The sequence below is a fragment of the Aethalodelphis obliquidens genome, unplaced genomic scaffold (assembly GCF_003676395.1).
Source record: "Aethalodelphis obliquidens isolate GAN/ISIS:26980383/991018 unplaced genomic scaffold, ASM367639v1 scaffold2, whole genome shotgun sequence".
Taxonomy (NCBI): Eukaryota; Metazoa; Chordata; class Mammalia; order Artiodactyla; family Delphinidae; genus Aethalodelphis; species Aethalodelphis obliquidens.
Window position 1 is genome coordinate 9,305,291 of NW_020837946.1, and position 22,988 is coordinate 9,328,278.

General features: G+C 37.0%; 1 protein-coding gene across 28 annotated transcripts in view; it reads left to right on the top strand.

Annotated features, from left to right (window-relative positions):
* The window catches only part of TRIP12 (thyroid hormone receptor interactor 12), a 150,596-nt gene that overhangs the window by 64,949 nt on the left and 62,659 nt on the right, over positions 1-22,988 (top strand). For 27 of the 28 annotated variants that reach the window (XM_027119086.1, XM_027119147.1, XM_027119076.1 and 24 more), the window contains 4 exons: positions 11,958-12,063; positions 14,718-14,854; positions 20,420-20,503; positions 21,560-21,655. In XM_027119086.1, coding sequence (XP_026974887.1) covers positions 11,958-12,063; positions 14,718-14,854; positions 20,420-20,503; positions 21,560-21,655 — 423 coding nt within the window. The remainder of the gene's footprint in view (positions 1-11,957; positions 12,064-14,717; positions 14,855-20,419; positions 20,504-21,559; positions 21,656-22,988) is intronic. The other variant, XM_027119289.1, reaches the window with a different exon arrangement.

The following is a 22,988-nucleotide window of genomic DNA, read 5'->3' on the forward strand; positions in this document are numbered from 1 at the left end:
CACATTATTAATAACAGCCAGCAGTAGTTACCAGCTCATTTTCAGCTTGAGTTTCATACTCTTCTGTGACTTGCATGCAGCCTGTAGCCATTATTAGAACTAGAAAAGAACCAGGCAGATGCCGAATTCTGGGAAGGTAATTCTGCTAAGAGACATGGTACTTTGTGCCTCTAGCACGGAGAGAGGAAAGAAGAATGAGTCAAGCAGGACAGAATAATTTAAAAGTAAACTCTTGGTTTTACCTAGTTGGGTCTTATAGGGCCATACCCTCTGAGTTTTTAAAAATTGAATTATCTTTTAGCCTGGTGATGTACTGGGTGAGGAGCTTAAAGGAAAAAGGATTGAGTGTTAAGAGTTTTCTGTATTATAAAGCAACTGTTAAAATAATTTAGTACTTAAAACTTTTATAGTACTAATCTGTAACCGCATATTACCAATAGTAATTTACCAAAAATGAGTTGCCAGATTTTTAAAAAAGGAATATTAAATGGAAACAAATATTATTGACCTCTTTACGGCTTGGCTTTGTTTTATACTGTGAATGTTAAACAACCATGGTATGTAGTTTTGTATACCAGGTCAGAGTAAGAATTAATTCAGCCAAATTACATTTTACTAAACTTATATTTCAGTTAAATGAAAATTGCTTTTTCTTACTCATGCGTTCTATAATATTTTGATACTTCTGATTATAAAGTGTTATCAAAAATGAAAAATCCAGAAAATGTTAAAACGTACGAAGAAGAAAAAATAATAACTTAATCCCATCCCTAAGGGCTGTCTCTTTCTTCCTGTGTGTATCCTGCTAAAATTTTTCCTTCATATTAATCAATACTTAATGTGTAGTTTAAAGTCAAGTGATATAAGATTTATTATTAAAAAATAGCAGGCTTCCTGCCACATTGCCTTTCCGCATAGCCAGTCATTTTGGTATTTACTTCCGTATCTATAATGTGAGACGTATGTGCTCATATGTCTGTTTGTTGACTTTTTTCACTTAGAGCACTATTGTGTGGCCTATATGGGAGATTTACCACACCTATTCACCCACCAAACGCATACTGTACATGCTTCACATTTTTCCAGTCCTGATCGTTGCTCAGTTAACACTGAGTCTGTAGGAACTTTTCTTACAACCTTTTTTTTTTTTAAACTGAGCTTAATAATTATTTTGTTGTTTTCCTTTTCTTGGACTCCGTCACTCAACTCCAAACTCATTATGCATTGTCTAAATCTTTTCTCAAGCTGTCTACATGGATTTGTTTCATTTTCCTGAAGAAAGGCCTCTGGATGGCTGCCCTTTTTATGCCTGGTTACATTGCTTTTAGCTTCAGGTATTTCTTTAGTCTTCTATTTAGTTTCCTGTTTCTAGAGCCTGCATCTTCTTTCTTGATTTACTGTTTTGTTTTGGTGAATATGTCTTCCACTTGCTTTCTAAGAAAAAGTACATATGAGATTTTTTAAAGTTTTTTTGTTTTTTCAGGTTTTGAATGTGAAAATCTACAACCTTGATACTTATTTGACAGACTGATTGAAAATACAGTTCTGGGTTGGAAATTATTCTCCATCAGAATTTTGAAGAATTATGTTATTTAGATTTCAGTACTGCAAGCATTCTGATTCCTGATCTGTATATATAACCTGTTTTTCTGGAAACTTACAGATCTTTGCCTCAGTTATTTAGAAATGTCCTGACATAGGCATAGCTGTGCGTTTGTTTCATTCCTTGTTAGGGTGATCTGAAGTCCTGCTTTCCCTTGGATTTGGGGCATTCCCCAAGACCAACTTTTAGCCTTAAAACTACGAGAATCCCATGCAAACCAGGACAGTTGGTCACCCGATCTTTGCTGCTTTTCTCTTTCTGGATCACCTATTATTTTGGGTAATTGTCCTTTTGGAAGGTTCTGGTCTTATCTTTTTGTTTTTGCTTTCCTTTTTTGTTCTACTTTCTGGTAGATTTCTGTAGCTTCTTCCAACCTTTGTATTGATTTTTTATTTCATGTTCGCTATCTTTGTTTTTCTTTTCAAGAGGTTATTTTGTTCTCATTTCCTTTTTTTTTAAAAAAAAGATTTCCTTCCCCCTTCTCTTTTTCTTTCTTTAATTGAAGTATAGTTGATTTACAATATTGTGTTAGTTTCAGGTGTACAGCATAGTGATTCCTTTTTTTTGCAGGTTATATTACATTATGGGTTATTACAAGGTATTGGATATAATTCCATGTGCTATGCAGTAAGTCTTTGTTGCTTATGTATTTTATATGTAGTAGTCTATATCTGTCAATCTCATACCCGTAATCTGTAATTTCCCCCCTCACCACCGCCACTGTAACCACAAGTTTGTTTTTTATGTCTGTGAGTCTGTTTCTGTTTTGTATATACATTCATTTGTGTTATTTTTTAGTTCTGCATATAAGTGATATATTGTATTTGTCTTTCTCTATCTGACTTATGTCACTAAGCATAATATTCTCTAGGTCCATCCATGTTGCTGCAAATGGCAATAGTTCATTTTTTATGGCTAAGTAATATTCCATTGTGTGTGTGTGTGTGTGTGTGTGTGTGTGTGTGTGTGTGTATTAATTATACACACACACACACCACATCTTCTTAATCTAGTCATTTATTGCCAGGCACTTGGGTTGCTTCCATGTCTTGGATATTGTGAATAGTCCTGCCCTGAATATTGTTTTTAATTATAGATGCATATTCCCCCCCTCCCCATTAAGAGCGAGTTTTCTTTTCTTGCAGAGTCCTCTTACGTAATTTTTTTTGGGGGGGTGTTTACTCTGGTTTTGACTTTCATACTAGGAACTTTCCTCAAATTCAGGTAATTCCTGGGTGTCTCCTCATACTCAAGAGTAGGGGAACCAAAAAATCTAACTTACAAGCTCTGAGCACATGGATGAGACTTGACTGAGATTCACTATCTGATGAACTAATTGGGCTATGATCATTTTCAGATCTTTCTTCTTTGGCTGGTAAAATGCCACAGGGAAGATTCTTTCAGACTCCTGCCTGGAGGTGAAAGCCTAACTGCCAGAGTTCTGGGGACTAAGTGGGAGGAGAGGCCTGGGAAAGAGGCCATATGTCATCCAGTTTGTCTGTATATATTTGATCCTCCCCCCTCTCATTTTTGGTATGATGCACCTATTTGCAACTGTGTACTTTAATGGAGGATTTCTTTATTTTGTACTTTCTAAGGAATAAAGGTTTTATGTTTACCTGCCTCAGGAGAGGGACATTTACCCAGCTGTGCAAGTTGGGGAGGGAATCTGGGGATCTGACTGCTTCGTAAATAGCCTATGGATGCAATCCTCAGTTTAAACTCTGAGGTCGTCCCAGAAGTACCTGGTGTCATCAATTCCTAAACCTTTGTGGGATTCTGAGTGTCAATCTAATTGGTAATTTATCTCAGTTTTCTACCTTCAGTCTTCTGGTCTTCCCAGTGTATTTAGCACTGGAATTACTGCTTTTTCATCTTCTAAAATTGTGTTGTGTTGTGATGGTTGTCTCTTCCATTCTTCCCATCCTTGTGAATTTATGCCTCAGATTCTTTTAATGCTATTTTAGTGGAGTTTCACTAGAGGACAGAGTGAATGCATGTGGGTCATTCTTTTGTCTTTACCCAGAGGCAGACACTTTTCTATGTATATGCACATATTTTTTTCAAAAGTAGGAGCTCACTCTGCATGACAGTAGGCGTTGCTTTTTGAGTGCCTATTATAAGCCAGGCTCCATACTAGACAGTTGACATACATTAAATTTCATTATGATCACAGAATGAGGTAGTATCCATGTTTTAGGTATGAAGAAACCAAAGTGCTTTATCTGCCTAAATGATTTTAACTGACATTTTTCCTTTCAAAAAATAAGCTATAAATCACGTCATCTTTTTTTTATGGCTGTGTTGGGGTCTTCACTGCTGTGTGTGGGCTTTCTCTAGTTGCAGGGAGCAGGGGCTACTCTTCGTTGCGGTGCGCGGGCCTCTCATTGCAGTGGCTTCTCATGTTGTGGAGCATGGGCTCCAGGCGCACGGGCTTCAGTAGTTGTGGCACGCGGGCTCAGTAGTTGTGGCTCACAGGCTCTAGAGCGCAGGCTCAGTAGTTGTGGCGCACGGGCTTAGTTGCTCTGCGGCATGTGGAATCTTCCCGGACCAGGGATCAAACTCGTGTCCCCTGCATTCACAGGCAGGTTCTTAACCACTGCGCCACCAGGGAAGTCCAATCATGTCTTTTTAATAACTGTATATGGATGTACCTCTTAGCCCATTGCCAACTAAGAGGCATTTACATTGTTCTTCTAAATTTTTAAATTGACTATAGCTGTGTAATTCATTATTTTCTTGTAGGATATAAGATAAGAAACTTAACACTGGTTATGTTTCTTTTAAATATTGATGTATATTTTAAATTCCCCCTAGAAATATATGAATTTATATTCTCACTAGTAGTGTAAACATGCCAATTTGGGGACTTCCCTGGTGGCAAAGTGGTTAAGAATCCACCTGCCAATGCAGGGGACATGGGTTTGAGCCCTGGTCCCGGAAGATCCCACATGGCGCGGAGCAACTAAGCCCGTGCGCCACAACTACTGAGCCTATGCTCTAGAGCCCGCGAGCCACGACTACTGAAGCCTGCATGCCTAAAGCCCGTGCACCGGAATGAAAAGTAGCCCCCACTCACGGCAGGTAGAGAAAGCCCGTGCGCAGCAACAAAGACCCAATGCAGCCATAAATAAATAAATAAATAAAATTTTTTTTAAATGCCCATTTGTTCACATCCTCATTAACTAACACTGTTCCTGCAGTTTTTATTACCATACTGATGTTTATTTAACCATTCCTTATTATTGGACATTTAGCTCTTTTCCAGTTTCTCATTATTATAGTGGTTAGATGAATATATTTGCACATTTCTAAGTTTTTAATTCATATTGCCAAATCAGTGAACGCAATTGCTGTGCATTCACTAGGAAATAAAAATTTGGCTTAGGAAATTCCATTTGGATTTTAGCTCACTGTCATCTACACAACTTATCTTTTACTGTTACTGATTTTAAAATAAACATCTATGATCCCTTTTATATGATAGGTTACTTTTCATTTTGTGAATTTATTTTAGAAAAGCAGCCTTTGATAGAGATGTATGTACTTGAACATAGATACACAACAATATCAAGATATACCAGGTTCTCATGATTCTGCAGTGGCTGAAGGAATTGAGTTAGCCACTGAAAATATACCCATCATTAATTAATTCTCTTTATTGGGTCCAGTTTTTCCTGTAGCAAAGCGATCCAATTACATGATTCTAAATTGAACTCCTCATATGTGGTAATAGTCCTGTTATTTGGTGCTTTTTTTTCTTTTATGAAGGAAAAAGGAGTGGTTCTGAAAACCCATTGAAACAGATTTTATATGTAAATGGATCTTTAAAGTAGTTACTTGAAGGCTCTTTTTATTTTTAACATTTTTTTAAAAATTAACTAATTTACTTTTTGGCTGCATTAGGTCTTCATTGCTGTGCGTGGGCTTTCTCTAGTTGCAGCGAGTGAGGGCTACTCTTCGTTGCGGTACACAGGCTTCTCATTGCGGTGGCTTCTCTTGTTGCGGAGCACGGGCTCTAGGCATGCGGGCTTCAGTTGTTGTGGCCTGCAAGCTCAGTAGTTGCGGCCCTCGAGCTTTAGAGCACACGGTCAGTAGTTGTGGCGCATGGGCTTAGTTGCTCCGCAGCATGTGGGATCTTCCTGGACCAGGGCTCGAACCCATGTCCCCTTCATTGGCAGGCGGATTCTTAACCACTGTGCCACCAGGGAAGTCCGCTCTTTTTAATATTAAACAAATAGGGGATTTGTGTTTAAAAGATCAGTATATTCGTCTTTTGATATCTATAAATGTAAATGAATTGTAGTAATTTTTCTAGATATCTACCCTTGTTTAAGGTATTGGTTTGTGTTCCTTATTCATAACAGTTTGTCTGCTCCATTTTAAAATGGAATGTATTTACTCTCTATAGGAATATGCCAAAAACTGTAAGTAAAAAAAAAAAAAAATCAAGATACATAATATTGTAGAAAAATTAGTACTGAAACTTTTTTTTTTTAATGTCGGTTCATTGGTTTGTTTATTTATTTATTTTTGGCTGTGTTGGGTCCCCATTTCTGTGCGAGGGTTTTCTCCAGTTGCGGCAAGCGGGGGCTACTCTTCGTCGTGGTGTGCAGGCCTCTCACTGTCGTGGCTTCTCTTGTTGCAGAGCGCAGGCCCAGTAGTTGTGGCTCACGGGCCTAGTTGCTCCGCGGCATGTGGGATCTTCCCAGACCAGGGCTCGAATCCGTGTCCCCTGCATCGGCAGGCAGATTCTCAACCACTGCGCCACCAGGGAAGCCCTGAAACTTTTTTTATTACTAAGATATTGTTTAGCTTAGATCTTGTTTGGTTTTTGGTTTTTGGTTTTTCTTTTTCCAAACAAAGAGATTTTGTTTTGGAGAGGTTTTTTGTGGGGGGGAGGGGTTGGCGAGGGACTGTTTTTTTCCCCTAAACTTCAGGCAAGTCCTTATACTTTTCTTCCTATTTCTCCTCAAAGTCCAGGTCAATAAATGTTTTCTGTAAAGACCCATATAGTAAATATTTTAGGGTCTACTGACCACATACAGCCTTTGTCACATATTCTTATTTTATTACAACTCTCTAAAAATATAAAAAGCATTCTTAGCTAGTGGGCTGTACAGAAACAGGCTACCAGCAGGATTTGGTCCATACCTACTCTAGACTACAAATTATAATACAGTAATGACTTATAATCAGAAGATTGGGGTTATATGTGATACATATTCAACTAAAATTAAATGGAAATCAGCTCACATGACTGGTAAAGCCAAGAGATTGTCTAGCTTCAGGCTTGGCTGGATCCAGGAGCTCAAATGAAGATGGTCCTGTCAGTCCCAAGTCTGTGACTTATGACACCCTCATTCCCCCTCTTTCCCCAAAACACTGTCCAATCATTTATATTTCTATACGAAAGTCTCTTATATCCTCGGGTCATATGCCTGTCCTTAAATGAATTAGTATGGTGAGGGGGAGGGGATAGTGGTGGAGGAGTTGTAATTGTAGATGATGAAAATACAACAGTTTGAGTCTCACTCATATAGTGGGAGTATATTGTGGATGACAGTTCCATCAGTACCACATGGAGAAGGGTTAGGAGATAGCTCTGCAAAGAATTTTTTTAAAAGAAAGAGAAAAAAAGAGGCAGGTGCTCAGAAAAAGGGCTGCTAGATAATATACAGTAGATGTCTGTTTGATCATCTTTTACTGTCACTTTAAAATGATTATATAAATTGCAGAATAAAAGTGTCCATTTATTTGAATGGAGTCATTATTCACTGAATAGAGATGTTAGGTCAGTCTCCCGCTCCTCCTCTGCTTGATTTTCAAACAACCTTATGAACTACATTGACATTCATGTTTACTCTTGTACAGCAGAAGGAATCTTTCAGGAAATTGGGAAGTTTAATTATTGCATTGCTAGAATATTTTATTATTGAGAGGACTGCTCTATTTTCATTATAGAACTGTGTAGTAGGTTCGATTATATGTGTATATCATGTCAAAGATTAGCATACCTGTATCAGATCATGTGAGAATTAAAAATAGAATGAAAGCTGATAGTGAATGTGTATTGCCCAGTTGTCTATTGCTACTTTTAAAGTAATTTGACACAGTTAAGAGTGAAAACCATACCTTTTCCAAGAGAAATACTTTTGTACTGAGATGTTAATGTAATGAGAAATAGTTTTAATATTTCAAGTCGAAAAGAAAAATCAGTCATAAGTAGAAGGTACCCACGAACATCTTAACTATTTTTACGTTAGTAAGAGTCCAGAAAGTAAAATGTCTAAGGCCCTTAATTTGTTGATTCTTTTAAAATGTTGTTATATTTTTAAAAATCCAAGCTTACAGTTGGATATATAAGAGGTTTAATTATTTCACATTTCAAATGTCACACTTTAAAAATGTCACACTTTAAAAAAAGGACTTTTTTTTTTTTAAGGGTGAAGCCCTGCACTTCGTGTAAATCAGTTTTGCTTAGGAATACTTTTTCAAAAAAAAAAAAAAAGAGTAAGACATACCTGTATTGTAGAAGACAAATCAATTAGGAATTTTAAGAGAATACTAACTGCTAGTTTCACCTTTATCCAAAGGAATAAAGATTATAGGAATATATTTGTAGTTACAAGTGCACATATTCTTATACTGGTAATACAGTTGATCTTGAACAATGAGGGGTTAGTCTGCATGTAACTAATAGCTGCCTGTCCTTATCCATGGTTCCTCCACATCCTTGGATTCAACCAGCCACAGACCGTGTAGTACTGTAGTATTTACGGTTTACTGAAAAATATCCAAGTATAAGTGGACCCTGCATTGTTCAAGGGTCAACTGTAATAAGAGCTTTGATACAAGATTTATACCTAACTGTATTACACAAAGGCTTTGTGGATAAGAATATATTAATTTGATCAGTGATATTCTGGTTGCTTCTCAAAGTGGCATCATAAAAATAAATGATAATGCAGTTTTGCTGCATTACAGAGCCTGGGACGGAGAGATGTGTTTGTGGTATGTGTGTTCCCATGCACAGATGTTTTAATCGATTTTCAGTAGGTTGTAGGTTTACACTTTTCCATGTTTCCACCATTTATTAAAATACTCCATATTTGACCAGTAGAATGATAGGAAACATTTCAGTTCTACAAAAATACTCTATTTTTATACAGAGAGTTTAAAGTTTTCTAAACGAACCAGTAAAGCAAAATTTTAACACCTTGCCACAAGTATATTGAAGATGTAGTACTCTCTGTTCTGCTTTAAAATAAGCTTAGAATTGTGTAGTTGTTTGGGTTATGCACTTTTAAGCAAGTCAGTTAATATTTTTGTGTCTGAAAAATGAGAATTATTACAACTTTATATCTGAAAGTGCTTTTGAAAATCTCCATAGCCGATCTAAAATTGTGAAATAGGGACTTCCCTGGTGGTCCAGTGGTTAAGACTCCGTGCTGTCCATGCAGGGGGCCTGGGTTCAATCCCTGGTCAGGGAACTAGATCCCACATGCCACAGCTAAGACCCAGAGCAGCCAAATAAATAAATATTAAAGAATAAATAAATAAAATTGTGAAGATAGTATGTGCTAGCATTGTCAGTTTGCCGAATGGCCAAAAGAAGGTTAAGCTGTCCTGGTTTTCTAGGAAATACTTTATCTACCAAGCTGAAGTTTGTGCTTCAGCTTTCCTTTGTCCCAGAATTTATGACCTTTCTATCTTCTAAACATGTTTTAGACTTTTGGAAGAATTTATGTAGTTCCCCTCTAAGGAAGTTTAGAGAGCAAAATGTTGGGGGTTCTCTTACTTTATCAGGCTGGATGGAGTTAATGTCAATTAGCCTGAGAGTCATTTTACATTATGGTATTGTGATATCAGTTATAAATAGCTTTCTGTTCACTCTTGTTTTGGTTTTTCTCTGCCCTACTTCTCTGTAACTTAGTACAGTTCTTTTAAAGTCTAACACCAAGAATGGTTAGAGAGATTGTGGCACATCCACACAAAGGAATACCACTTTGCAATCAAAAGGAATGGACCAATACGTGCAACACCATGAGTTCATCCCCACGACACTGTATGATTCCATTTATATGAAACTCCAGAGTAGACAATAGCAGCAGAAAAGAAGACCAGTGATTGCCAGGGACCTGAAGTGTGAGGGGGGGATTAATTGAAAGGGCCATAAAGGAACTTTTTAAAGTGATGGAAACGTTCTATGTCTTGATTGTGGTGTTGGTTATATGCGTGAATAAGTTTGTCAAACTCATTAAACCCCGTGCACTTAAAATGAGTACATTTTATCATACGGAAATTACATTTGAATGAAGTTGTTTAAGAGAGAGTTAAACACCAGAGTCTAAAATAGGACATGAGTAGTGAAAGTGTCAAAAAGTATACTGTCACCACAGATTAGCAATAAAGCAGTAGCCCACAATACATTGTTGAATATTATTTTGAATGTCACTAAATAGATGTGAAAATTTGTACTAGTGTCTCTATTACTGTATCATGGTATTTATAGATACTTTAGTATTACATGAACTAAGTAATATTAGTGACAATAATACAAAGGTTTTGAAAGTGCCTTATAAGTGAAAGTACCTTATGTTTTTTGCAGTTTTAATATAATGTGCACTGATGGCTTTTTCCCTCTAAATTGTACATTTTTTAGTCCAACTTAGTCACATAATTCAGATAGATAAGTGTAATTTAATATTTTCTGAAATATTATAAAATTTCTAAATTTTTTAAATATTAAAAAATAGTGACATTATTAGCTGAATATATTAAGCTAGCTCCATAATCCGTCTACATGCCGTGTCCATCTTTCAGGTGTCTGGGGTGTGTATCCAGCTAGGCAAAGATAAAATAGTATATAGGATGTCAGATATAGCTTTGTGATCACATCAAATAATTCTGGTGACAGCTATATAGAAAATCAACCTTAAAATAAAACTGAAATTTAAGAAACGCTTAGGCCAGTCTTCTTTTGTCACTTTAAGTTTCACTCTTTGATCCTTTTATGCTGGTTTGAAGAGTCTAGATAATCTTTCACAGAAGTTCTTTGGGGTGGGAGGTGGGGGGAGAAGGGCCCAAAAGGTCTGGTTTAGATTTCTAAATGGTAATGCCTGTCTGAACATAGATTTTTGTCCTTATACTTTCTGCTTTGTGTTTAAAGAGTTTTTAATAGCTTGCTTTTCACCTAGCAACTTTCATTATGTATAGTTTAAGTGCAAATTGGATGAACTGAAGTTTTTAAATGAAGAGTCTAAAAGGTCAAGAAGATGTCTAGAATCCTTTTTGCCACCTCTTTCCCAAGTCCTCTTTCTGGACTTTTTTTTTAGTGGTGTTTTTAACAAAATCAAGAGTAAGGAATTTCTTATCTTTACACTTTTTAAAGCAGTGAAGTGGAAAAAAATTAAAATTGGAGAAGAAACAAATGATCTGGAGAACTGCTATTGTACAGTTGGTCTCTGAGAAAGTTACCATCTATTTAAGATGATGCCAAAAGTTCCGGTGGAAGTATGCTCTGTTGACTTCGGAGACCTCTTACTGCTAGGGGTCTTTGTTTAGATAGAGCTCACCACCCTGTGTGTTGTCATGTCATGTATGGTGTAGAGTAAGTGTTGTTTGGGGGGCGGGGGGCAGTAGACGATGCTCTGATGGCTTCCCCATTGTTCATGAACTAGCAATAAACTTTTCTCAGAATCCGTTATCCCTATAAAGGTATTAGTTAGATTCCAGAATAACATGTAAAGTGTGCTTGATTGACTTTCTCCCCCTAATTATACAGTATTCTGTAAATTGGACATTTGAATAACCTTCAGTTCAAATGTATATTTCTTGCCATTGAGTTGGTGAAAGGAAACATTTTGTTCTCTCATGGCCTTATTGATGAGCCTCATATAAACTAGGTGAAATGGGACAGTGCAAAGAGAATGCAGTAAAGTGCTGAATGAAATACAGTAAAGTCCTGAAATACATAGTATATACAAAAAAAAATCTCTTGGCTTTAGTTAGTGGAGAAGAGTAGTGGAAGAGTAGAGTTGTGATAGGAACTTTTCAAGAGGATGGTTTGAGAGGAGAGGGACTGTCATTCATGGTGTTGGTTAGCTTGCGTCAAGGTTAGGCCAGAGTGAGAAGATTTCTCCTGAACAGGAATGCCAAGCACCACATGAACTTCCCCAGTATGAGCAGGTGCAGTAAAATCAAACTATGGAAGTAAACCTGGAGACCGCTAGAGAGGCCGTGGAAGAGTCCATGGATTTTTGACCGGATGATGACCTGAAGAATTGTTGTCATTTTTAATTTAAGGTAACTGCTCTTTTAAAATTTTTACTTTTGCATTTCACATGTATAGGTTTAAGAAAATCTACCAAGAAGCGCAGCGAATCCCCACCTGCTGAGCTCCCCAGTTTGAGGCGGAGCACACGCCAAAAGACCACGGGCTCCTGTGCTAGTGCCAGGTAATAATCTGGGCTTTGCCAGTTTATGATTAGCTCGTCATCTGTGTTCAGCTTTCAGCAAAATCCTTAATTTTGTAAGTTTTTAAAAATTATTAAAATTTTCTCTTTAATGTTGAGCAAAGAAATTTGTTTTAATATAGCTAGTATTGCTGTATATTTTTGTGAATTCTTCCCCAATATTTATTTACCTTTTTTTTGCTAAGTTTTAATCATGCCTTTTTTGGGCAACACCTTTGTCTTCTACCTTTTCCTCTGCTGTTACATTATTTGCACAGAGTTATTGCCAATAGTTGAAAGTCTGGTTGCTTTCAGAGTTCTAGTCTGCCAAAGAAATCTCTAATGAGCATCTTTATGCAGATTTGGGTTATTTTTAAAGGTAGCTAAATTTCCCAGTAGTGTGATTAATGGATCAGAAGGGATGCCTGTTGTAATGGCTGTAATATTGCCTAATTAGTTTCTAAAAGTGTTGGCACAAGTTACTGAGTTTAATGGGTGAGGGGGAGAGATGTACTTAATTTTCATTTTGTGCTCCAGTACCTCTCCTCACAGAAGAATGTAGGTTTGGTTTGTGTCCTCTCGCTTCTCCAGTTCCCATTCCTCCTGGTTGCTATTTGGGAGCCCTTTTTCAGAAGATGATCTACCTTTCACGTATGATACAGTGTATTATTTCATATACTTTATTAACTGATTCAGAACCTTAGGATAAAGTTAAAAATGTTTTTGTTGGAATTTCATCTCAGATTTTCAGGCTTGGTCAGTTTTGGTCTTGTGCTGGTAATCACAGCTTTATGGGACTTCTCCATCCTTTATATGTAGTTTGCTCTTATATGTACTTTGTTCTCTCTACTAAATGTGCCAGAAACCAGTGATGCAGGTGACTGATTTTAGTTTACCTTTTCCCTACTCTAACTTAGGTCAGTAGAAAGGCTTTAAGCACTTCTTTTTGTTCTTCTCTGAGGTAATCGACTTTATACTCTTGGCCGTGGGTACAGTAGTAACACAAGGAAACAGTATGACTTGTTACCTAATAAGTCATAAGAAATGGACTCTTGCCACTTTAATCTCTACTTTTCCACTTATTTCCTAGTTCTGTCAGGATTGTCTAAAATATCTGGAGTTAGTACACCTGTTTGCCTTTGAAGTTTTTTGGCAGTACTTTTATGAGGACCTCTGAGAAAATTTCTTAGTTCTTTAGGGCTTTTGTCCTGTTTTGGGCCAAACTTTGAATCCAGTTTACCCAAGGTTTATAATCTTAGATATAAACCAAATTCACTGTAGTTGAAAATTAATTTTAAGCTGTATGTGGCGTCAGGTAATCTAGCGTCCTATCTTTCTCTGCAGCATTCTCTCCTTCTCCTCGGGCCCACTGTCTTGATGAACGAGAAGTAACTTACATGCTACACACAAGCTGTCTAGCCGCCTGCCTGCAGTGCTCTTCATCTCAAACTTTTCTGAATTAGTTGAGATTCCTCTTAAATTTAGTGCTTTCGTAGTCGATCACAGCTGCGGCTTCGTCTCTTTAGACTAACACACCTTGAAGGCAGCAACCAAATGTTCAGCACAGAGTGTGTCACATGGTTGATACAAATTAAATGTTAAATAAATGACTTAATTTGAATCCCACTAATTTATAGCTTGGTAATTGGGGTTTGGAGTGAGCTTTTTTCCCCTGTGAATGAAAGGTTGGCAAAGTAAATCCCTGCTTAGGGAGGAGTTTTAATAATTGAGAGAATAAACTCTTCAAGAACTCATTGGTGATTCAGAGCTTTCATTTACATGTCACTTATGCCTGGTTCCTTCTTGTTCTTTACTAGACAACATCTAATTTCACTGTAGTTTACTTTAGTCTAAAACATTTCTTTAGTAGTAGATTTTTGCACTTTCTGAGGTCATTTGGGGAACTGCCTTTAAACAATATTAAGTTGTTGTAATTTTGGAAGTCTTCTGTCTCTACCTGATTTGCTTACTGATTTCGCTATTAAAATAGAAAGAAAGTCATCAATAAAATATAATCTGCTTCATGATAAATGACTGATGATTCCTTTTTCCATATCTTACACTATGCCTCAATCAGAAACAAGTGTCTTCCCAGATGTCATCTGTATTTACTTATAAATATTAAATACTCATTTCTTCTATTTTAAAGGCTAGAGCTATTGTCCATTATTAGGATAGTAATTTTTTGATGATTTAAGTAATCCGGGACTTAAGTGATGGGAATTTTTCCCATCTTCTTCTCTCCCCCTGTCCTGCCCCCATTTTCAAGTATCAGTCTGATACTTGAAGTATCAGTCTGAAAGTCCATATAGTGGTCCACTATTTACCCAGGAATTAGGGATCTATTTCAAATGAATTGAATTGTTTCTGCAGAAGGAATCACTTTTCCATGTAGTTGAAGTGTTTAAAAATCACTTCTGTTTGTAAGGATGACAACAGCTCATAGCAACACAAAAGCTTGTATTGTCAATGTGATATAGCTTGGATGAGTTTTAAATATACAAAGTCTTGGTTGTTACCCATAGTGATTTTCTACAACAATTTTTATGTAAAAAGAAGAAACTAGCTCTGTGTTCCATGCATTGGAGCTTTGTGCTGTGTGGACATTGCTCCTGGTCACTGGGAGTGCTGCCTATGATGGCATTTTTCTGTTGTAGTCGGCGAGGCTCTGGCCTGGGCAAAAGAGGAGCAGCTGAAGCTCGTCGACAGGAGAAGATGGCAGACCCTGAAGGCAACCAGGAGACAGTGAATTCTTCAGCTGCACGGACGGACGAAACTCCCCAAGGAGCGGCAGGTAGATGGCACTTCTTAAGCCTAAAAAGCATTTATGTATCTTCCAGATTTATTTGGAGATAACTTACTTTTTAGGTACACCAAATATAATGGAAGAGAGGAGACAGATACATCTTAAGATGTTAGCCATCACACTTCTTGTTCGCTTTTGTTCCGCTTTATAGATTTGGTGTTTTGATTAGTTGTATTCATTTGTTGTTGTTGCTGTTTAATCTTTTTCCAAATCCAAATTTGTACTAATTACATTCAGAGGCCTTTTAAGAAGCAGTAAGTCCCTTTCTGTTTAAGCTTCTTAAATATTGATCAGTACATATAATAGTTGCCTACTGATTGTTTGTAAAACTTTAAATTCATAGTAAAAACGTAAGGATGTGGCTTAAATTGCTTCATACAAGTCTAAATTTTAATTTAGAATGTTGTAGTCCCTAAAAAATAACAAGTATTCAGTTTGAATCTAAGCAGCTTTAAGACTAGTATTCCTATTCTTCTGGGTTTCTTATTTTTATTCTCCTAGATGTCTTAGCCCAGCAAAAATTAGGCCCCCCGCCCCACCCCAAGTATGTACCCATTTCCAGTGCCAGAAGGCGGCTGACACTCCACGGCTTGATTGTGGCTAACGGTTTTAAACAGTAGCTTGTTACAAGCATTTCTCACTAACACTAAGAACAGATACAAAAATATTATAAGTCATCATTATGAACATATGGGTCTGAGTTGAGTCCCTTAAATCTGGATGATATGCGTAGCTTTAGGCGTAGGCATGTTCTTACTTTTGAACAGAGTTCTTTCATGTATTACTGTTAGTATCAGAATAGGTGCAGTTTTCTTCAATGCCTGTGGTTGATTGTATATCCTCATTTACCAGGAAGGTTCTGGTCTGCCCACTGCTGTCCATGTTCTGTGCCTTTTGTCTCAGCTTTCTGTCCAGCTTAACATCTTTACCAACTTGTCTTTCCTGGTTTTGTATGATAGATTACATGGCGAACTTACGGCATCTCTTCTGGTGGTGCCTTTTTCCCAGAATAGTTTTTCTGAAGGGTTAAATGGTAGATTTTTGGAAACATACACTGCATTGCACATGCAACTCACTGAAGCTCTGTAGGACACACAGCCTATGCTTCCCAGTGTTTTAATGTTTATTCCAAGTCTGATTATGGAAGTGGAGCAATTCCCATATGGATGACACTTTGAGAGGGAGCTGCTGAGTGTGTTGTTCAAGTGGACTCATTATGGTAATTACAATAGCTAACATTTACAGAGTGTACACTCCATTGCAGACACACTATTAAGCACTTTACATATATTCTCATTTAATATTCAGAACAACCTGCTGAGGTGTGAGGTGCTGTTATCCTCATTTTATAAATGAGAACAACTGAGATGCATAATGGTTAAGCTTGCCAGGGTTACAAACTAGGATGTGTGACTCTCAAATCCAGGTCTTAGAGAAAAGAAGTGCACAGTTATAACAGCTGTGGTGTTCTGCTTCCCTGTGGTTACTCGAGTTTGTTTAATTCATAGGGGTGTAATTGGAGGCCAGAATGAGGGGGTGGTGTGTAAAATTTTGTTCCTTGGTATATTTGCCAAAGAGGATAAAAGCTTCAAGGGATTAGGTTCACGCGATTGCCCTCCGAAAGGCTCGCCTGTGTTTCATTGTCATCCATATTTGAAATCCCATTGTGATCTCGGTGCTTTCTGAGTTTATGTAAAAGATACATGTGCATGTTCACTGGCGTTAGAGCAGCACTAACTTTATTACCTTTCGGAGGCTGGATCCCTTGTACGTACTACAGGGGTTCCTCTGCCAGCTCACTAAAGTGCTTCTGGGGAAAGAGGCAGATTACTTATTACTAGCTTTATATTAAGTTCTTCAGTGTAATGTGCTTTCGTTTCTCAGTATGTAAAACTGGAATTTAAAGAAAAATAAAACCCTCTAAGTTCGTGTAGAGTACAAACTGATGGTGGTAACGTAGAGCATCTTATGGCAAGTGTTCATTCTCAGACAGTTCTTATACAGTTGGTATAAGACTCACTTCATCTGAAGCATTTATTTTGAAATAATGTTTTTACTAATTTAAAAAAATTAATCTCTTCAGTCTTATGTATATATTCATTTTTCAATGTTTCTTTATTTTTAGAGATCATTTCTTCCTGACTTATTTCAGTGGCCTCGTTGATATAAGTGTATTTCTTTTTTCACATGTAGATATTAAAGCATTGCTCCATCTTTGGAATACTTGCTTATATCACCCTGACTTTGCCAGTGTTGTTGACATTTAGGAAAGTTCGTTGATAATGGTGTCCCTTTGGGTCACTCTGAAGTTTACTGTGATGTGGAGTGCAACCCCTCTAGCTCTTCATAGAAGAAATGTCAGCTCTTGAAGTTGAAAGTTAAGTGTTCCCCACATTGTCCCAAGAGCTGAAGGGTTTAGTTTTAGACTTCATTAGAACTGAGCATCCCTTTATAGTGCTGATAAAGTCTTGCAAATCTTAGTGATACTAAGGTGGGGAATCAGGCAATCTTCTTTATACCCAGAAATCAATCAAAGTAAGGAAAAATGTTCTGACACCTACATTTGGCATTGGGAATCTTAATTTCACAAGAAATGAACAGGGTCAGATTGTAAAAAGAAAGCAACTCAGTTTTGTAAATTTTTCTCTCCCTCATTATATTTGGTTAGTACCACTAAAAATTAGATTGCTACCATATCACCTGATGCCAAGGCCCACATAAGGTGTAATTATATTCCAAACAACCATTCTTCTGGCCTAGCTCAAAAGTTTTTGTGACACTAAAAATGTCTTCCCGTTGCCTCCTATACTTAGGTATTTGGTAAACCCTTAGCAGTTCCTGTCAAGTAAAAGTGAATTCTATCAGCTTTAACTGTGTGTTGGAAACTGCCTTACATGGTGCTGTGAAGATATGCTGAGACTAGATGGGAGAGATACCAGTTTAAACAAAAAAAAAAGATTGACACCTCTTAAAATCTGGCATTGGATTTTCTCTGTTTGATAGCCTTGCTTTTATATTTGTGTTGGGATGTATTTTGTGTGTGTTGCCCAAGGTTTGATGCCTTGATTGAAGCAACTTTCTCGCTGACTGCTATTAATGGGTTACATTTCCTTACCTGCATGAGTTTACAAACAGCCGCTCACTGTAAGCTAGTTTGGTTGATTTAATTTTGTAAAACTTAGAAAAAAGGGAGCTATGGTAAGCAAATGCCTATTAATACTTGCCATCAAAGGAATGGCAGCTGGAAAGGATCTTTTTCCTTGGGTCCAGTAACTGATTTGTGTCAAAATAGGCCCTCGACTTGATTAAAAACCAGAATATCCCTGCTCCTCCTTGTAGTGGGTCTGTGGCTCCCTTAAGGTTGGGACCCTCCCTATAATAGTCTTAACAGCTCTTTTAATTCTGTGCTTTTACAAGTTTTATGTCTTGGTTAATGTCTTTGTGTCAGGGCAATTTGAGGTATTTATTATTCATTATGTCAGTTCTTAGAATAATATGTTTAAGAAGTCACTTAAGGTTAAACCTTTAAAATTGTAAGTTGTAGATTTGTAGACTGGTTTAAAGTCAAACTAGTAGAACCTCTGATACGCTTTAAAAAAAACCCAGCATTACCTTAAGTGAACTTGTGATTTTTTTTTTCTTAAAAAATGTGTGGTTCCAGAGTGTGCCTTTGAGGGGGGAGCAGGAAAGAAAGAAAAACCAACAATTTTGTTTGCCAAAACTTAGTATTTGCTTTCCACATTTTGTAAAAGTTTCAAAGTAAGTTTAAGAGCCACTTGACTAAGTTCAGTCATAATTGGGACCTGGTAGCAGGACTGGTTGGCGTGGTTTCTGTATAACACGAAGAAGCAGCGGCACTGAAATCAGGAACGAGTGCTGGAGGGTAAGTGCGAGGCGCTGGTAGCGTGCAGCTCGTACGAGTGCGGCCTGCGAAGTCAGACTGCCTGGGCTCACGTCTCACGCCCGTGGTCAGTTGTCCGACCTTGGGCAAGCACTCAAAGACACAAAGCCTTGGTTTCCTCATGTGCATGGTGGAGCTTGTAATACTTCTCTGTATGGTTGAGAGCAAACACATGGACACGTTCTCCATACAGTCGGCATTTAATGAGTGCTACCTACAAGTAGCCTTATATATATATAAGTACAGTTGTTATTTCCTTTTTCTCCATCAGAAGTGTGGATTTTGCTAAACTCCATTACTCCTTAATATTAGCATTTCTACTTAGCCTGTTACTCTAAACCATGGGGTTGCCAACGTTTTCTGTGAAGGGCCAGATAACTGATGATTTAGGCTTTATGCAGGCTCTGTTGGAACAACTCTGTGGTTGTAGCACAAAAGCAGCCACAGGTATGTGAGTGAATGAGTTTGCGTATGTTTTAACAAAATTTTATTTGCAAAGTGGTGTGCTGGACTGGATTTGGCCTGTGGGCCACAGTTTGCTGATTCCTGTTCTAAACCATACATTTTTCTACAAGTTCTTTAAAAATCCCGGTGAAATGTTAGAATACTTAAATGAGGGGTGAAGAAAAGTATTAAGAAAACAGAGTTGGTGGCTGGTGTATTTACATCTCTTTCTTCAGAAAAACTCTTTACATTCACATACGTGATCCATGTGCCTCTTTTAATAATGACAAAAATATTCTTCCTGCCTTGCATTCTGTCACCATCTGTCAAGTGGACAGGACTTAAGGTATTGTGGATGATGTGGTCATACACAGCTGAGAGTCGTCTATGTACAAAAAATGCTTTAGGACTCAACAGACACTGAGAGGAGGGGACAGTAAAACTGCTAGTTTTACAGGAATATATTTTCGTCTCCTGGTCAGATTTATAATATTGTAGAATCAGCCACTATTTACTTAGACTGAATTATCGATCAGGTTAGCATTTTGGGTAGTAGAATCCTTCTGAATCTGAACTCTTCATTCTGCATTTGTTTTGACATGTTAGTTGCCCTGTCTTTTGTACTTCAGTGTTTTGCAGTCTTCTGTCAGTTGTAATGTGTTTCTTCAATGTTTTGTCCTGGAAATAAGAGAGCGTAATCTTTGCACAGTCTTGAAATGAAAGAAAACACGGCAAACGATCGTATCCAGACTATAGTCCAGGAATAAAGCAGACTGAAGAAGGCACACATCTACATGGAACATTTTCCCCAAATGTCAGTTTTGCTTTTCTGTTTGTGACTAATTGCCCATCTATTAAATATCACAATGGTTTTTTAGCAGTGTTATGTTTATGGACTTTTGGTAGAGGAGTTCAGGATAAGACTCAATTCAGGAACAGTTTCAAAGACAGGAGGAAACTATGAAAACCATGTACGAGTGAAATGCAAAGCTTGTATATTATGCTTGTTTCTAATGTAGTTGAGCCATCTTTTTTCCATAAAACCTACATGATGAAGTCTAGAATAACAGCTGGTGTGCAATGGGCAGACACGTTTGCCTTTATTCATTGTTGTCTGTAAAACTCTGCTTTTTCTTTTTTAAGATAAACCAGACATAATGAATTTAAATGTTCCTCTCCTAACCCTCACCTTTCCCCCCTCTTCGAAGCCTCTAGTTCTGTTGCAGGGGCTGTGGGCATGACCACTTCTGGGGAGAGTGAATCGGATGATTCCGAGATGGGACGATTGCAAGGTAAAGAGAGTTACTGAGCTTACAAGAAACTCTTGTCATGGGCTGCCTGTTACTACCGTTCTTTGTTGAAGTTAATTTGGATAAGCTCATAAAAGTATAATGTAGCAGTGCCCATATCTCCAAAAAAGCTTTGTATGTAGTGGTGATTTGATGATTTGGAATTGGAAGATGATCCGTTTGGCTCTTCATCTTTACTGTTTAACTAGATAAAAATCTTATATAGTATATTTATTTTTTATGTTTAAAAATTTTTTTTCATTATGGTTGCATGTATAGCTAGTAATACATTAAGGGAGATATTGAACAAGGGGTAGCTTAATATATTGTGCTCTGGTATCTAATAACATATTGCATCTAGTAGGATGCTTGATCAACTGTTTGAAAATGAATGTAGATTGTATACATAAACTCAAGGTATTATAATGTTGTAAGTGCTTTTAAAAAGCAGCTTTATATTATGTATACATTATTTACAAGTACATGGATATGTATTTTTATTATCTTCAGACAGCTGATTTATAGAATAGATCCCCAGTGTGAGGCTTACAAGAAACATTAATGAATCAGTTTCAGATTGCTTTTAAGTTCCTGAAGGAACTTATAGCAATCACTTTTTGACTAGAACTCTTATGAACAGTTTTTCTCACTTTTGGGAACTGATAAAAATGATTTTTTTCCTGTTTTTAGAGGATCTCATGATCAGTATCTGACTGAGAAATAATAGAGTGAAATAGCTAAGGTGCTTAACATAACTTCTTCAAAATAAATGTTTACTTTGGGTTTTTCTTGGACCGTTTGCATAGTCCCTGCTGGCACGGATATTTAATATCTCCATAAAACCTTAAGATGCCCTGGAGTAGACACATGGGTGTTGTAACTTATATTAATTATATTAGTATATACAAGTGGTCTTGAAAAGTTTAATGTAACTTAAAGTTCAAAATGGAAAGTAATTGTTTAAATCAATTATGTGATGAATCAGTTGTTCGAAACTTCTAGATAAGATCAGTTGTATTAACACTTCGACTACTCCTCCTGCCCTTCTTTTTTCCTTAGCTCTCTTAGAGGCCAGGGGTCTTCCTCCTCACCTGTTTGGTCCTCTTGGTCCTCGGATGTCACAACTTTTCCATAGAACAATTGGAAGCGGAGCTAGTAAGTGAATACTTTTAAATTTGTCCTCCCCTCAGAACTCTTAGTAATTAGTTGAGTGCTGTTTCTACTGTTTACCTATTCATGTAAGAGAGTTTTCACATAAGGAAGTTTTCATGAACTTTAACCTGTTTTAAAAAACAGTTTCTGCACATTCTTGCCTTAAATAATAGCAACTCTTCAAGATTTTCTCCTTTTATTTTTAATTACTGAATTGGAGCCATTAGAAAACCATCCAACGTTTACAACAAGATTGACCCTTCATTTTGTTTGTTTTTGAACTATAGAAGAGTACAGGACCTCAGGTGATTACATTATTATAGCATCTGATTGCATGCTTTGCACAGATTTGTGTCTTGAGATTTTTATGGTATAATAAAATTTAACCCATTAGGCAGTTGATTATAAAATGAGCCTGAGAGGAAAGATTTCTCAGCAGAATTACCAGTAACTAGACTCATTTAATCAAATTAATATAACCCAGAGATCTTATCATATATGCTAGATATAAGAGTGATTGTTTAAGTCTCAGTTTGTAACTAAGAATATGATTTTGCATAATCACAAATTCAGTTAAATTCTGTCTGGTATAGAATATTACCTTTAGCTTCCTCAAGCAATAAAATTTACATTTAAGCATTTTTAAAAATTGAAGTATAGTTGATTTACAATGTTGTGTTAATTTCTGCTGTGCAGCAGAGTGACTCAGTTTTATATATATATACACACACACACATTCTTTTTTACTTCATCAATAATATTTCCATAGAATCAGTAGGCTATTTGCAGACTTCAGTCTTGATTCATTTCAAAATTTCTGAAGTGTTACCGAAGGTTGTTAACTCTGACCTTACAAATAAATTTGTACTTGTATAATTTTCCATTAAATATTCTAAGTTTAAAAAAAAATAATGCAATGTGTGTACATGTGCTCATATTACGTGTACTTGTACTTGAGGATTTTAAGAAGCAGCGGGTATTTTATTTTTAATTTTTGAATTTTATTATTTTTTTTATACAGCAGGTTCTTATTAGTTATCCATTCTATACATGTTAGTGTATATACGTCAATCCCAATCTCCCAATCCGTCCCACCCCCACCCCCCGCCACTTCCCCTGCTTGGTGTCCATACGTTTGTTCTCTACATCTGTATCTCTATTTCTGCCCTGCAAACCAGTTCATCTGTACCTGTACCATTTTTCTAGGTTCCACATGTATGTGTTAATACATGATATTTGTTTTGCTCTTTCTGATTTACTTCACTCTGTATGACAGTCTCTAGATCCATTCACGTCTCTACAAATGACCCCAATTTCGTTCCTTTTTATGGCTGAG